General features: G+C 40.4%; 1 protein-coding gene and 1 long non-coding RNA gene across 3 annotated transcripts in view; one reads left to right on the top strand and one right to left on the bottom strand.

The window, feature by feature from the left end:
- Window positions 1-13,217, bottom strand: part of LOC127054828 (uncharacterized) — a 53,276-nt gene extending 40,059 nt beyond the window's left edge. The window contains exon 1 of the long non-coding RNA XR_007775350.1: window positions 13,168-13,217. This is a non-coding gene — a long non-coding RNA (uncharacterized LOC127054828). The remainder of the gene's footprint in view (window positions 1-13,167) is intronic.
- TNNI3K (TNNI3 interacting kinase) overlaps window positions 1-17,202 on the top strand; it is a 161,462-nt gene that overhangs the window by 98,659 nt on the left and 45,601 nt on the right. For both annotated transcript variants that reach the window (XM_050961006.1, XM_050961007.1), the window contains 3 exons: window positions 4,957-5,009; window positions 7,006-7,058; window positions 8,234-8,366. In XM_050961006.1, the coding sequence (XP_050816963.1) occupies window positions 4,957-5,009; window positions 7,006-7,058; window positions 8,234-8,366 (239 nt within the window). The remainder of the gene's footprint in view (window positions 1-4,956; window positions 5,010-7,005; window positions 7,059-8,233; window positions 8,367-17,202) is intronic.

Here is a 17,202-nt window from a genome sequence, read left to right as displayed (position 1 = left end):
TGCTACTAACTTCACTGGAAGCTGATCTAATGCTACTTTGACCTCTTACATTTCATCACATCACTCCTAATTGTACTCCCTCCTGCCTCCCATCCCACGATTACTCTCTATTCAGTGTCGACGTCTTAAAAAAATGTATAGACTTATCATGCTCCCCTTTTACCTTTTGTTTAACAAGCTACGTCTTTATAATTCTTGAAATCTTTCCTTTTAAGTCAGTCCCCGAACCATTTTTGTGCCTTTATGTAATAATAATACTCAGATGTCCTGGTGTTTGGCTTGATGCAAAGACCTACATAGATACTTGAATATCTCTTTTTATCTGTAGACCTCAAAGAACTTTTCATAGACTTTAAGGTCAGAAGGGACCATTATGATCATCTAGTCTGACCCCCTGCACAATGCAGGCCACAGAATCTTACCCACCCACTCCTGTAACAAACCCCAAACCTGTGTTTGAGTTATTGAAGTCCTCAAATTGTGGTTTAAAGACCTCAAGGTGCAGAGGATCCTCCAGCAAGTAACCCTGTGACCCATGCTGCAGAGGAAGGCAAAAAACCTCCAGGGCCTCTGCCAATCTGCCCTGGAAGAAAATTCCTTCCCGACCCCAAATATGACGATCAGTTAAACCCTGAGCATGTGGGCAAGACTCACCAGCCAGCACCCAGGAAAGTAAGAGCAGAGTAAACATTATCTTCATTTTACAGATGAGGAAACTGAGGCATAGAGAGGGCATATGGTATCCCAAGTCTGTAGAGCAAGTTAGTGTATCAATGGGAGTGGAACTTGGGTACACTAACTCCCTACCATGGGTGCTAACCAGTAAGCTATTGTACCTCCCAAATTTTAAAGATCTAAGGTAAAAATTTCAAAAGTGCCTAAGAGACTTAGGATCCTAAGTTCCTTTTTTAAAGTTTCTTAGGTTTTTAAGGATTCTAAGTACCATTGAAAGTCAATGGGACATAGGCTTGTAACGAGCACATTTTTAAAAAGTATTTTGGTGCCTAAAGATGCAGATAAGCACCTAGTCGGATTTTCAAAGATGCCGAGGCACTTAATCCTCATTGAAATCAGTTCCTTTCTTAACTCCTACCTGTCTACTTCTTTGGCCCTAAATACTTTCAAGACTCTGGTTCTTAAGCATTTTTGTAAATTTATCCCATATACTGTGCTCAGCAGAGTAGACAGAATATATGGCATCTTTACTATTCTCCCCCCAGTTTTTTTCAATAGTTTTCTGGTAATGTGGTGTCCAGTAATGAATACTATATTACAAATGTAATCACCCCAGAGTCACACAGTGAAAAGGAAAATTGATTTCACTACTCAGAAGATAAAGCAGTAATACATTAAGTCAGTGGTTTTCAACCTGTGCTCCACAAACACCTGGGCGTCTGCAGACTATGTCTAAGATTCCCATTAGACTTTTTTGATGGGTCCACAAATGAAAAGACTTGAAAACCACTGCACTAAGTGGTACTAACACCCCTGAAGTCAATGGAGCAATGTCGATTTACACCAGATGTGGATTTAGCCCTTTCTGTCAAAAAAGTTTTGACAAAAGTCATGAGTTGTTCCATATTTAATTCCCTGAGATACTATAAAAATAGACACCATGGAGCTCAAACATGAATAGAGTGTAGAGGTGAAATCCTGGACTCATTAAAATTAATCGCAAAACTCCTGTTAACTTCAATGAGACCAGGATTTCACCTTGGAGTTTGTTTGCACAAGTTATAGTAGTATGAATGTTCAGTCTGTCACATTGTCTGGAGTGACTGATGACTGTGAATGCCTACCTCAGGGTAGACTGTCAAACACCAGGCAGACACCCAAAACTGGTGGTATGTTCTATAATTAGATTTCACACACCCAGTAACAAATGTGAACTCCTGGATCACTGTATCAGTCTTACCACAAAATCACAGACAGTCCCCTTAGGTTCTCCAGTCTGTCTTGCCATCCAGGCAAGCTGGACTTAGTGGAAAAAATGGTCACTTATACCAAACATCACAAAATATTCAGGTTGCTTCCAGTCCCAAGAGACCAGTTGCTTACCCCAGATCAATTGGTACACCCTAGATTTTACACCAAAGATAAAGCCTGTATCCAATCCTGTAATAAACTGTCTAAAGTTGGAAAAGGAAATGAGTTATTTACAGTTTAAAGCAAACAGGCATATAACACAAATAAGTTGCAATCTAAATCCTAAGAGTGGCAGAGTTGTAGTGATCTGTCAATTCAAAATGTCTTTCAGGGCAAACCCAGGGATAACTGGGTGATCTCTCACTTCAGTTTAGAGTCTCTGGCTCCATGTGAATTCAAACAGCAAAGAGATGTAGAATTTTTCCATGTGTCATCTTCTCATAGAAACAAAGCTGACATCAACAGTTCCCATGAAGATCCCTTCTTCATGGTGTGGGAGCGGGAGGAGGAATGCATTTAATAAAGTCTTTGATCCTTGACCTCACACAATAGCTCATTTGCATTTAATGAACAGGATTTAACTTCTTGTTAGAGACCATCATTTTGCATTTGTCATAAACAGATAAGTAAGAGTTAATAGAACAGAAGTACTTCATATCTCTTTTTCCTGTAAAGGGTTAACAAGATCTGTGAGCCTGGCTGTCACCTGACCAGAGGACCAATCAGGGGACAGGATACTTTCAAATCTTGAGGGAGGGAAGTTTGTGTGTGTGCTGTTAGAATTTGGTTGTTCTCTCTGGGATCTGAGAGTGACCAGACTTGCAACCAAGTTTCTCTCCAATCTCCCTGATACAGGTTCTTATAGATTCAAAATAGTAAGTACTAGGTGATAAGGCGAGTTAGGCTTATGTTTGTTTTCTTTATTTACAAATGTGTATTTGGCTGGAAGGAGTTCAAATTTGTATTTTGCTGAAAGGATTTTAATTTGTACTTGTATACTTAGGCTGGGAGGGTATTCCCAGTGTCTATAGCTGAAAGACCCTGTACCTATTCCATTTTAAATTTACAAAGATAATTTTTACTGTTTTTTCTTTCTTTAATTAAAAGCTTTTCTTGTTTAAGAACCTGATTGTTTTTTTTTTTTATTCTGGTGAGACCCCAGGGGACTGGGTCTGGATTCACCAGGGAATTGGTGGGGAGAAAGGAGGGAAGGGGGAGAGAAAGGTTAATTTTCTCTCTGTGTTAGGATTACTTTCTCTCTCAGGGAGAGTCTGGGAGGGGGAGAGAGAAGGAGGGAGGAAGGTGGATTTTCCTCTCTGTTGTAAGATTCAAGGAGTTTGAATCACAGTGATCTTTCAGGGTAACCCAGGGAGGGGAAGCCTGGGAGAGGCAACAGTGAGGGAAAGGGTTTACTTTCCTTGTGTTAAGATCCAGAGGGTCTGGGTCTTGGGGGTCCCCAGGCAAGGTTTGGGGGGGGCTAGAGTGTACCAGGCACTGGAATTCCTGGTTGGTGGCAGCGCTACAAGTACTAAGCTGGTAATTAAGCTTAGAGGAATTCATGCTGGTACCCCATCTTTTGGACGCTAAGATTCAGAGTGGGGAATTATACCATTACAGCATTACACAAGGCTTTTTCCCTATTTGGTGAGTTACATAGTCACAGAGGTTTACAATGCAAATGCTTGCTTTTACTTTATAACCTGGGTTATAGTTGGCTGAGAAGAATACATGTGGCATACTACGAGCATTTTATAGAACACTAAACATATTCTTATCAACCTAACATTTAATATTTATTTTGATAATGCTAACACACAGGTAAGTAAGACTGGTTTCCAGTTATGCATTTATAAGTGTTCAGTGAGGTCTCGGGCCTTGGCATGAGCTGGCATCTGGTCTGTGAGCATCAGACAGTTAAAATAAACCAGGCATAATTAGGAGGTACACAGTATATCTGCTGTTGAAGGAAAGACTGTGTCTAAACTTACGTACCTAAAACATTTGAGAAATTATACACGAATAATGTCTTCACAGACATTTTTAAAAATCTAAGGTAAAAGGTAAGGTAGCTTGTGTCTCATAACAGTGAAGTTTGTACCATACTTCCTTTGTGATCAGTGTAGCCTAGGGTCCCTTTGTGCAGAAATATGATAAAGGCCCCCATTTTTCCACCTCCTCAGACAGCATCATAACAATCTGAAATCTAGGTGAGCAATACCAATTTGGCACATTTCCATTTAGAGCTGATGAAAATCAGAGCAAAGTGGAATGTAATTCTAGGCAAATGTAAATAAGGCCTTCATGATGCAAAGGGAAAGAACCTTTTGAAAATCAGTCTAAAATATTTTCAAATATGTATTTATATTTTCTCATCCTCATGAGGCTCCAGTGCCTCCTAGCAGTTATCCCCTAATATTTAGCTTCTTCAGGCCTGCTTCTGCTCTTCCATCCATGTAAATTAGGGATTAATTTAATGGAGTTACAGTGATGTAAAACCAGTGTGAGAGGAGTATCAGGCCTTATAATTTTATTTAAAGGCTACCATTGGGTTCATCTTCAAATGTCATCTTTTTCACTTTAGTAATGCTGTGCAGATACCGGTAATTCATAAATCTGTTATATTTGCTCTACTACTAATGAGAAAATGTATTTGTTCCACAACTAATTAGAAAATGACTCTGACATTTTGATTTATAAAATTGTCAGGTTTGCCTTTTTTTAGTCCTCTGAGTGGGGGTAGGTATACTCTGTCGTACGAGGTGACAAGCCTCTGCTTTTAAAAGGGGTTGAGATACTAGCAAGCACAATAAAGAGGCTGGGGTGTCCAGATGTCCTGATTTTATTGGGACAGTCCCGATTTTTGGGTCTTTTTCTTATATCGGCTCCTATTTGCAGCCTCCCCCCCATCCCTGTCCTGAGTTTTCACATTTGCTGTCTGGTCACCCTAAAAGAGGCAGAACCTTAAAATGCACTATTGTTTCAGGGCATTATCATACTATTATCTATGCTAACAATTGTCTTTCTTTACAGCCACAATATTCTTCTCTATGAAGATGGCCATGCTGTTGTTGCTGATTTTGGAGGTGAGGTGTTGGTGATTAATCTGAAAAATGTCAGCAAGTTCTCAAAAACTAGGGCTCTGTTTTCTCTGCTGAATCAGAAAGTTAATGAGGCTGTACTTGCTTCATTATCTCTCTGAAAAATATCCCAGAGAGTAGATTTGGGCAATTGCAGTTCTGTCCTGCTGAGTTCTGCAGGGTTCCATCTTGTACTCTCTCTTATTAAAGGTGCATATAGTGTTGTATGGAGAGTAAGAGAGAAGGCAAGGCTGCAGTCCATGTACAAGCTACAGTACTTTCAGAATGCCAATAAGCCCCTGCTCCACATATCTCATTTAACTCAACCTGTGCAGTTGAACACTTTACCCAGTGTCTAGCCAAGACTGGAGCCTGGATGAGGTTCTAATGGCCTGGCCTCAATCTAGATCAGAAGGCAGTTGTGCTGGTAGGATGGAAGAAGAAACGGGGGAAAATGGCAAGGGTTTTGTCTGCCCCTTTAATTGAGGATGTGTTCCTATCTTTTTATTACTAGAGTTCACACTCCAGGGGTAGAGTTGGAGCCCTGCTGTTATCACAGAATCCTAGAGCAGCAGGGGCCAGGATAGCTTTCTTTCATCTTCATCTGGAGAAGAGATTGTGGCTATTCCATTCAGATATGGAACTTTGGGTATGTCTACACTGCAAAACAAAACCACCCATGAGAGCTAGTCTCAGAGCCCAGGTCAACTGACATAGGCTATCAGGGCTTATGCTGTGGGAGTAAAAATAGCTGTGCAGATGTTGCCACTTAGGCTGGATTCCAAGGTTCTGTGACCCACCACCTTTTGATCCACACTGCTATTTTCAGCCCCATAGCATGAGCCCAAGTCAGCTGACCAGGCTTTGAGACTCGCAGCCCCAGGTTTGTGAGGGGTGGGCGTGTTCGCAGTGTAATCGTACCTCTTGTCGTGACAAATTTTGACCGGGCTTCCCCATAATGATCTGAGGCTGATGCCAAATGCAATAGCTCACTAATTAAGTAGATTTTCTGGCTGAGGCACATGTGGCTGCCTGTAGGTGTTGAATGAAATTTAAGGAGTTGGTTTCCACCTATAAAGCCCTAAATTTCCTGGGACCTGCCTATCTGAGGTACCAACTCAGTCGCTGTGCCACATCAGTGCAGTTGTAATCAGCAGAGGTACCTGAGCATGATTTTAAAGAGAGAGAGGAGGGCGATGCTCTGGACAGCATCTGTGAGGAGCCCTTAACTTTGAAATAGTCCAAATTAGAGTAAGGCACTTTGCAAATCCCACCTACTTTCCTAGGCTACTGGAGAAGGAGGGATGCACTGGGGTCTGGTAGTTGTAGGGATGGCTGAGCAGATAAATATTTTTCTTTTCTGCTGGTTATATTCTGGTTGGGGACATTGCTAGGTGTGTTCTTGTTTGTACAGGTAGGAGTGTACTTTTAACGTGTCTCAAAGTACCAAAGTTCTGGGTAGGCGCTTATGTATCATTTACATCTAAATAAATCAATCAATATTTCATATATTGCCTTTGCTATAGTCACACAAGATTTTATGAAACTGAAGTCTACTAGAGCAGCCTGTAGCTTTCATATCACCAGCTAGCTGAAAGGAAGTATGACATTAAATCAGAGTGCCAGTCTTCTGTGCCTTTGAATTTTAGTATAGGTTTTTGGTGGTGTTTGTTTTGAATCTAAATGAAGTTAGACACACCAGTACGGTTAACCCTGAGTTTAGAAACTCTGAGATGGATCCTTAGCTGGTATAAATTGCCATGAAAGCCAATGAAGATATGCCAATTTATAGCAGCTAAAGGTCTGGCTTGCTGATGTAAGAAGTTCCATTTTATCGGGAATACCTTCATGTATCCTTGTCTAATAGTGGGATATTGTATTTCCTCTTGATTTTACAAAACCCCAATTTTATGGAAGTCCTGGGTTTCCACCAAGACTTCTGTAAAATGAGGTTTATCTATAGTGTTGTTTATTTAAAAAGCTTTCCTTTTTTTTGTCTCAGAATCTAGATTTCTACAGTCCCTGGATGAAGACAACATGACAAAACAACCTGGGGTTTCCTTCTTGTTCTTTTCCATTTAATTAGTATACTATTTATGTGCAAACTCAGCCTAGGAGAAAATGATGAGATTAGACATGTTTTTTGCTGGAATCTATGATGTTGTACAGTGACAGTGTAATGCTTTGTTTCTTTTGTATGCTAATTTTTTCTTAGTGTTTGAGATCAGCCTTTATAATAGCAGAAATTATTGGATACAAAATATGCACACTATGCACTCACAAATGAGCTCCCTACTGTGTACCCAAAAAACAATATTATTATATGGTTCTCATTTTTGCACTATCACCCCTGAATTCTTAGGCATAACATGCAAACCATCCCATATATATATATATATTGCTTTCTGATAGTCTGAATTTCCGACAGGGAATCAGTTATCCAACATGGATTTTCTTTCTGAGTTCTTTTCTCAATATAGTTATTTCAAATAAATTGCTCATATGGGCCAAACGTTTTAAAAGACAATACCCTGTAGCAGAGGAGCAGAGTAAGACCCACTACTTCTCATGAGCACAGTGGTTGGCAGGTTGTTTGTGAAGCAGCCACATAGATATGTGCCTGCAAAATGCAATGATAGCCCAGGAGAGAAGCCAAAGGATTAAGGTATACACCAATCCAGGTATACACCAATCCAGTCATTTTAATACCCTGCATAGTTGTCATTATCATTATTCCTAAATTGGAATAGTAGTTAAAGGGAGTTAGACATGCTAAATCTCTGTACCCTGGTCTCATACTGGAAGTGTAGATTTCAACTCCTGCCAGGGCCAGCTCTAGGTTTTTTGCCACCCCAAGCTCCAAGAGTGCAACTCCCCAAACAAACAAAAAGAATGGCCGGAATGCTGCCCCTGGAATTGTGCTGCCCCAAGCACATGCTTGCTATGCTGGAGCGTAGAGCCAGTCCTGACTCCTGCACCACTCTCAACGCTACTCTTCTCTTACCTAAAGCCTGATTATGCTCGCTTTATGCGGGTAAAATGAATTCCATGCTAATCCTGAAGACACAGCATGATGTATGGTGATTTACTGCACGAATTGTGTATGCTATCATAACTATTTGTTATTAGAAGATTTATCTGTTAGCTTGTGGTGAAAGAAGGAAAGAAAAATCCTCTGTAAAGGAACAAAACACTCCATTAACATATTATTGATGTTTTTTGATGCACAGAACCTACGCTGGATGGCCCCTGAGGTATTCACTCAGTGTACTCGATACACTATAAAAGCTGATGTTTTCAGCTATGCGTTGTGTCTCTGGGAACTGTTAACAGGTGAAATTCCATTTGCTCACCTCAAACCAGGTAAGATGCTCACTGAACTAACATGAACACTGCTTATATCTCTGAATTGTAATAAAGTAGCTGCCTTTCATAGAATTATTAATCCGTATTTTACTAGAATTCATATTAGGCAGTATTCACCTAAAAATTCAGCTTTGTTAAGGTAGCAGGAAACACAGGGAATTCAGTGTGCTTGTGGATTTGGGTGGAACTCTGGGGAATGAAGGAATGTCCACTCCAGAAACTGTTAAGCCATGGATATGTAGGGGATTTTTTTCTTGGAGTTGGGAGTGGAGGAAAAGGACGGTAGTTAGGACAAGAGCTGTGATATCTGCAAGGTCTATCGAACAGGGACTTCAAATAGCTTTCTTACCATTGGAAGAAGAAAGGTCTATGCATGAAATTTTTTTTGTAGGAAAAAGTAGTTTTCACTTGTATTGTATTGAATTCTTTACCCAATACAATATAACCATCAACAATTGTGTACAACCATCTATCTATCTATCTATCTATCTATCTATCTATCTATCTAACTATCATCCTGCTTGTTTCAAAGGTGCCTATCCCTGTTGTATCAGGAGTTCCTGATTAGGTCAATTACTTTATAAAATCATAATTCAAATGCTAAATGAAATCTCATACATGACTTATTAAATAAATTTCATCCCCACATTATTAAAATGAACATTAAATTAGAAGTATTGTGTGGTATGTAGCATTATATAAGCAACTTGTTAACAATGATATACCAGACAGTAATTGAAACATCAACTTTGGAAACAGTTTCCTGGAAGCTCTCTTATCTGTGAAATGGCTGTAAAGCTGTTGCTAACATAGACCTGTTTAGGTTTGGTTCTTCAAGTGCCTCCAATTTTCTGATATTCTTTAAGTTTGAAGTGATTGATGTTTTTTTTTTATGGAATCCTGTAGAAGTAATCTATCTTTTATTCCTCTTGATTACATTTTTTAAGTGGAATTTGACTAATCACTTCTTTTTTAAAACAATTGGGGTAATTATTTTTATATATAATTTATGCCAGGCCTGGAATTGGAAGTACCAAACATCACATGAGAGCTTATCTTGGAGTCAAAAGCAGTAATTGCAGGAGCTCTTGTAAGAATATCTAGTCTCACGTGATTTCTAATCTGATTTTCAGAACAAAGAGTTTGAGATAAATTCAGATCAGCATATCAAGGTTCACACATCAGTAGTTTTCATCAGTCTCTCTTTCCATCTCCTGACTTTAGCTTCGCCATATTAAGCGCAGACAGTAATACCCATCAATTCAGTTTCTTAGCAGCATCCTAGCAACTGTAGCATTTCAGAAGTCCTGCTTCCAGGCCTGCTAAGGAATGGATGTCCATTCTATTGCTGTCCACCCTTGCTGAGTTTCAGAAGCTGTGCAAAATCATCCTTTGTTCTGTTACTTGCATCATCTGCGCTGTCTCTTTCTTTTCCTGTACCACTTTTCTGGTTTCTCTCACTCCTTTACCACCTTTTCTAGCACAGGCTCTGTACACAGTAGCCACACATTGCTCCCTATCTTGGCTTATGTATTGAGGCATGGTACCCTGGTCCCTCTTTTGAGTAATGCACCTATTTTTTCCTGAATTGAAAAGCGCAATTTATTCATTTCCCCTTCCTGCGCAGTATGTTTCAGGCAGGAAGATAACATCTTGGTGTTTCATGCTGTTCTGCATCTTGGTGATGGTGACAATAAATCCTACATTACTATGTGCTGATATAGTATTAACTTTTAATTGGAAATTCACTAGAATCCATCAATGCTAAAAATATCACCTGGGTTGAGATACCTAATGTGCTTCTTGCAAATCTTCACATTCTTAATGTTCTACAGTATTAACCACTTTCAGGTGACTTTACCCATTGCTATTTAACCCTGCTTCCTCTATGTGAAATTCACCCCCTACACAGCGCACTCATGAAAAGCGTTCCATGCCAGTTAAATCCTGTTTCAGCTCTGAGGGTGAAATTCACTAATGGGCATAGGGTCGGCACAAGTGCAGCACACCACTCAGCTCATAAATGAGATTAAGGCTATAGCTACACTACAAAGTCAAGTGGATTTAAATTACGTTGATGTACAGTCGTCTCTGTAATTAAACCACTGTTGCATATCCGCACTATGTTTCTTGTATCGGCAGAATGCATCCACAGTAGCAGTTTTGGCCTTGACACAGAGAGCATTGCACCATGGGTAGCTCTAATACCAGCGTTAAGAAGTGAGGAGAGCTGGGGGAAGCGTTCTGAACTAAAGTGGAATTTATTGGAGATGGGGAAGGGAGGACTCCTTGCTAAGTGAATTAACCCAAATAGTAACAGCTCCTTTTCTTTTTCTTGTATCTATTTCTTCTCTAGCAGTCATGCTGTGGTAGCCACGCATTAACACTCCACATTTCCCTAGTCTAAGTGTAAATCCTTTGTCTCCTGTTTAATTAGGCTTTCTTGTCTGTCTTTCTCTCTTTAATAGAGAGTGCTTAACTTTTCAGGGCCTTATTTCTGATACACTTAAAGTTATATTTGTTGATCTCAGAGTCTGGTACTATTTTTGGTGTTTGTTGGGGGAAGTTTCCCTGTTCCCTTTTCTCTGAGATCTTATTAAATCCAGATTCATTTCTCCTCTGCCCTTTGTACAATTATGCTACTTTTATGCTACTTCTACAGTCCTTTGGAGGACGCTGTTCAAAAAGTCAAGTTCTCTTATACAGACGGTGTAGCTGTCATTACATCAGTAACAAGGGGCATTCCAATTCAGTATATGGTGTGGAGTTTCTGAACGGCATTAGCTATTTATAGCTTCCCAGTCATTCATTTCTATCTCTGCTGACATTTGAATATCTGACTCAATCCTACTTCAGTTTCTAGTAATATACACTATTAATTGTCAACCCAGATTCCAAACCTGAGTCTCATTCCTCCATTTCCACCAGTTGCAGTACCTTGTTTTCTGATCATTTAATTGAAGATCCATCTAGGACATAGCTCCAGTGCCCTGTAGCCCAAATCTTCATCTGCTTCTGCGTGACATGACTATTCCTGCCATTTATCCCATTTCAGTCTGTGTTAACCATTTGTCTACTGTATAAGATACCAGATGTGTGAAGAAAACACTCCAAATATACTAGGTATGTCATCGGTATTCCACTGCGCATAAGCTAGAGCGTAATACACCAACAGAATGGTATAGAGAAGTATACCTTGCTGCTCAGCAGCTACCAGAGTGATGGAAGCATTCTAAGTAGATGGATGAATAGGAGAAAGAACAAAAGAAAGGGGAAACATGAAGCCCATGTGTGATGGGATCCCCAGGGTGCAGCCTGGGACTATGGGACTACTGTGCCCACCTGAACTCTCTCCAGCCTGGGCTGTCTCTCACAATGCCTTGCTAGTGAACAGCAACAAACTCCTCCAGGTACTGTTATCACTCAGCACAACCGCATGTGGAGCCCTATACCCAGCAATATTGCATGAATGCTCCCAGAACCACTCATGAATCACACTGGGAAAGGCACCAGCCAAATCCCCAGCAATGTACCTCAAAAATATGCAAAATTTGCACACATACAAGATGGGAAATGACTGCCTAGGAAGGAGTACTGCGGAAAGGGATCTGGGCATCATAGTGGACCATAAGCTAAATATGAGTCTACAGTGTAACACTGTTGCAAAAAAAGTGAACATCATTCTGGGATGTATTTAGCAGGAGTGTTGTAAGTAAGGGCTGGTCTACACTGGCGGGGAGGTTATCGATCTAAGATACGCAACTTCAGCTACATGAATAGCGTAGCTGAAGTCAAAGTATCTTAGATCAATTTACCTCAGGTCCTCATGGCTCAGGATCGACGTCCGCGGCTCCCCTTGTCGACTCCGCTACCGCCGCTCGCTCTGGTGGAGTTCCGGAGTAGACAGGTGCACGTTCGGGGATCGATATATCGCGTCTAGATGAGACACGATATATCGATCCCCGAAAAATCGATTGCTACCCGCCGATACGGCGGGTAGTCTGGACATACCCTAAGACACGAGAAGTAGTTCTTCCACTCTAGTCTAGGCCTCAACTGGAGTATTGTGTCCAGTTCTGGGCACCACATTTCAGAAAAGAAATGTCCAGAGAAGAGCAACAAAAATGATTTAAAGGTCTAGAAAACATGACCAATGAGGGAAGATTGAAAAAATTTGGTTAGTTTAGTCTGGAAAAGAAGAGACTGGGAGGGGACATGATAACAGTTTTCAAGTACATAGAAGATTGTTACAAGGAGGAGGGAGAAAAATTGTTCTTAACCTCTGAGGATAGGACAAGAAGCAATGGGCTTAAATTGCAGCAAGGGAGGTTTGGGGTGGACATTAGGGAAAAACTTCCTAACTGTCAGGCATGGTTAAGCACTGGAATAAATTGCCTAGGGAGGTTGTGGAATCTCCATCATTGGAGATTTTTAAGAGCAGTTTAGACAAACACCTGCCAGGAATAGTCTAGATAATACCTAGTCCTGCCGTGAGTGCAGGGGACTGGACTAGATGACCTCTTGAGGTCCTTTCCAGTCCTATGATTTTATGAATATACTGTCTTGCACGGCTCATTTTGAGCCGTGCAAATTTATTAATTGGTTCACTATTTCATCAATGGAAAGTGGACATACACCAGCCTTTGCAAACCTGAGCAGATTTGCCACACACTTCAAGCAAACTCACTGATAAAAATAAAATTTTAAAAGTATCGACTACAAAAATAGATTTTAAGTGATAGGCAAAAAGTTTGAATTAATTACCAAAGGAAAAGAAAATATAAGCATGCAGTCTAACCTCTCATAGACTGGGCAACATCTAGATTAGCAGTTTCTCACCCCACTGTATATTGCAGTTCATAGTACACAGATTTCACCCTTGAAATCTGGGCCAGTGTCCTCTGTTGAAGTCTCAAGTCTTCAGTGTCCTTGTTGCTTGCAGCATAGGTGGGAGCAGGAGAAAAGGCCAAGCATGGGGCCCTGTGTTCTGTTTTATATCCTCAGTCCCGTGTGCTTGTAGAACACAAGTCCAGACATGTCTGGGTGCATTGCTGAGTCTCCAGGCAATGTTGAGCAGTTCCCCTGGTGTGGCCTCATGCAGGTGAGTCATTGAATTTTAGCTCCCTTGCTGGACAATTGCTGTTGATGGGTTGTTTGACACCCCACCCAGGTGTTGGTTACTCTCCTTGCTGTTGTCTCTGGGGGGCTAATATCTGGCTGATTCCCCAATTTACAGCATGTTTTAGTGACAACCATACAACACAATTCTCATAACTTCATATGCATTAATGATATATATGGATAGAAAAATTACATTCAGCAGATCATAATCTTTCCCCTAATACCTCACATGGCCTGCTTTATATGCAAGATCACACTCGTATATAAATGAGGACTATGGGGGTTACAGAGTGCTCTCCCAAGGTACAGAATGTCACACCATGTTTCTGAAAGGGGTCATGATTTAATCTTTTTCTTCCCTGTCCAGTATCCTTTGCTTTGGTAATTTTATTCTGTTTATATTCACCTGCTGAACCACATGCCCCTTCAGCTAGATGAGAATGGGTTCACTGATTTCTCTTTCGGTTATTGCAGCATCTCAGAGGTCCATTTTCAGTCTCAGTACACTCCTGAGTTAATGCCGTAGTCTCTTTGATGACTCCCTGCTTACTAACCAAAAGATCTCCCTCTTTGTTTGAACCCCATCTTAAAAGGTACTTCCACAAGGCTTTTCAGTGGTAAGTGCTGGCCTAATTCTACTCCCATGAAAGTCAATGAGCACTTTTGAAAATCCCATCCATCCATCATCACCATCATCATTACCCTTATATAACACTTAGATTTTTCAAAATATCAACTAATTAACCCTCCCAATTGCCCTGTAAGGCAGGGGAAATTTATTATCCCCAGCTTACAGTTGGGGAAACTAAGACAGAAAATGAAAGGACTTGCACAAGGCCACAAAGCAGATCAGTGTCAGATTCAGGATTAGAACTGAGTAGTCATATAGCCTCTTCTCCTAGACTCCACTGCCTCTCAACCCATACTGACTAAGAAAAGTATAGTATATTTAAATATGAAAATTATGTTTGAACTTCATTGTGTACATCTGATTTAGGGCCAAATCTTGCAAACACTTATTGTGGGGATGAGGCATCTTTCATAGCCTATATACAAATTCCACCCTCATTATTACATAAATTCAGATGAGTGTTTAAAACATAAATCCCATATTTTTCACCAACTATACATTTTCAGATGATGAGAGATACAAAAAAGTTTTAAAAGAAAATGTGTGCTGTCTGTGGAGCTCTGTAGCATTACTTACATACTCTTAACCTTCCGTCTGTCTAATATTGACCTTTGTACAGGCACAGAAGTATAGGAAGCCATTCAGGTCAAGTACATTGGAATACTTAGATGTTGGAAAGAATACCTAAATAAAAAACTTAGCCCTTGTAAAATCTATACATCATCCCTTGAAATGGATGCAATTTTTGCAGTAATTACACCTCTATAACTCCTAGTGTATCAAGTATATTATTCAATTCAGTAAGGGTATGCTGTATACAAAATTAGATATCCATTTTTCAGATTGTATAAAGAGTCTCGGGGCTATTCAACCAAAATCACTACTTATTTTATCAAATGGAGCGTCTATTGAATCAAACGGAATCCCCAGTGAAATCATTTCAGTATTAAGTCAAATATAATATTTGCTGAATACCATATCATGTAATTCTATAGTACCAAAGACTGCAGCATGTCCCATGGTCAGTAATGAAAAACTACTATATGTGTTCAATAATGCCAACTCCCAAAATAAGTGAGATAACAGTATACAACATAGAACTGAAATAAGTATACTGAGGAGTTATCAGAAAAATGCACTCATTGCTAGTATTTAATGAGCACAGAAGTGATCTCTGCTCTAAGGACCTTATAATCAGGGGATCGGCAACCTTTGGCACGTGGCCTGTCAAGGAAATCCACTGGTGGGCCGGGCTGGCTTGTTTACCTGCATCGTCCACAGATTCGGCCAATTGCAGCTCCCACTGGCCGCAGTTCGCCATTCCAGGCCAATGGTGGCTGCAGGAAGCAGCGGACAGCACATCCTTCAGCCCGCACCACTTCCTGCAAGTCTGTTGTCCTTGTCCAAGTATTCTGAGTCTCTCATAAATACAGTCATGATTCTCCATTTTAAAAATACCCTATTGCATTTTTAGGTGATGTTCAAAGGCAGTGAAGATGTGGGCTGATGGGCAACATCCCTAGCTTCAGAGAGTTCATGTAAGGCCTTGGAGGAAGGAATGCATCCTAATGTGGTACAAGGCCTTCTTGAATAGTTTTCTCTTATACAAATTTATTCTGGCCCAGGCCTATGAACCAGCTTTGCGTATATTTATGGGAAGAATTTGAAAGCACAGTGTCACAGGTATTTTAAACTATGGATGTGAAACTGGAAGCAGAAACTGAACACACATGTCCTGCCTGGCCCATAAGAGCACCACTATTCTGGGAGCATGAGTGCACAGGAAAACTGACTGTCATAGAATCATAGAAGTGTAGGGCGGGAAGGGACCTTGAGAGGTCATCTAGTCGTCCTCTGCACTCAAGGCAGGACTAGGTAATGACTAGATCATTCCTGACAGGTGTTTGTCTAACCTGGTTTTTAAAACCTCCAGTGAAAGAGATTCCACAACCTCCCTTTGCAATTTGTTCCAGTACTTAACCACCCGGACAATTAAGAAGGTTTTCTAATGTCCAACCTAAACCTCCCTTACTGCAATTTAAACCCATTGCTTCTTGTCCTGTCTTCAGAGGTTCACTAGAGCATTTTTTCACTCTCCTCCTTGTAACAACCATTTATGTACTTGAAAATTGTTATCATGTCCCCTCCTCAAGCTTCTCTTCTCCAGACTAAATAAATCCAATGTTTTCAATCTTTCTTCATGGGTCATGTTTTCTAGGCCTTTATCATTTTTGTTGTTCTCCTTTCTCTAATTTTTCCACATCTTTTCTGAAATGTGGTAACCAGAATTACATGCAATACTCCAGATGAGGCCTTATCAGAACAGAGTAGAGCAGAAGAGTTACTTCTTGCATCTTGCTTACAACATTCCTGCCAATTCATCTCAGAATAATGTTTGCTCTTTTTTGCAACAGTGTTACACTGTTGACTCCATGTTTAACTTGTGATGCACTATGACCCCCAGATCCCTTTCTGCAGTACTCCTTTCTAGGCAGTCATTTCCAATTTTGTATGTGAGCAACTGATTATTCCATCCTAAGTGGAGGACTTTGCATTTTTCTGTGTTAAATTTCATCCTATTTACTTCAGACCATTTCTCCAGTTTGTCCAGATCACTTTGAATTTTAATCCTATCCTCCAAAGTCCTTGCAACCCCTTCCATCTTGATATTATCTGCAAACTATAGTGTACTCTCTATGCCATTGTCTAAATCATTTATGAAGATGTTGAACTGAACCAGAACAAGGACCGATCCTTGCAGGACCCCACTCGAGATGCCCTTCCAGCTTGACTGTGAACCACTGATAACTACTTTCTGGGAATGGTTTTCCAACCTGTTATGCACCCACCTTATAGTAGCTCTATCTAGGTTGTATTTCCCTAGTTACTTTAGTAAGGCTTTTGATACTAAAGTCTAGATATTCCACATCGACTGCATCCCCCCTCCACAAGGCTTGTTACCCTGTCAAATAAAGCTATTAGATTGGTTTGACATAATTTTTCTTGACAAATCCATGTTGACTGTTACTTTTCACTTTTTTATCTTCTAAGTCAGTGGTGGGCAACCTACGGGTGGCGTGC

The sequence above is a fragment of the Gopherus flavomarginatus genome, chromosome 7, assembly GCF_025201925.1.
Source record: "Gopherus flavomarginatus isolate rGopFla2 chromosome 7, rGopFla2.mat.asm, whole genome shotgun sequence".
In the NCBI taxonomy this organism is placed as follows: Eukaryota; Metazoa; Chordata; order Testudines; family Testudinidae; genus Gopherus; species Gopherus flavomarginatus.
Note: the sequence above shows the minus strand (reverse complement) of the source record. Positions and strands in the feature narration are given on the sequence as shown.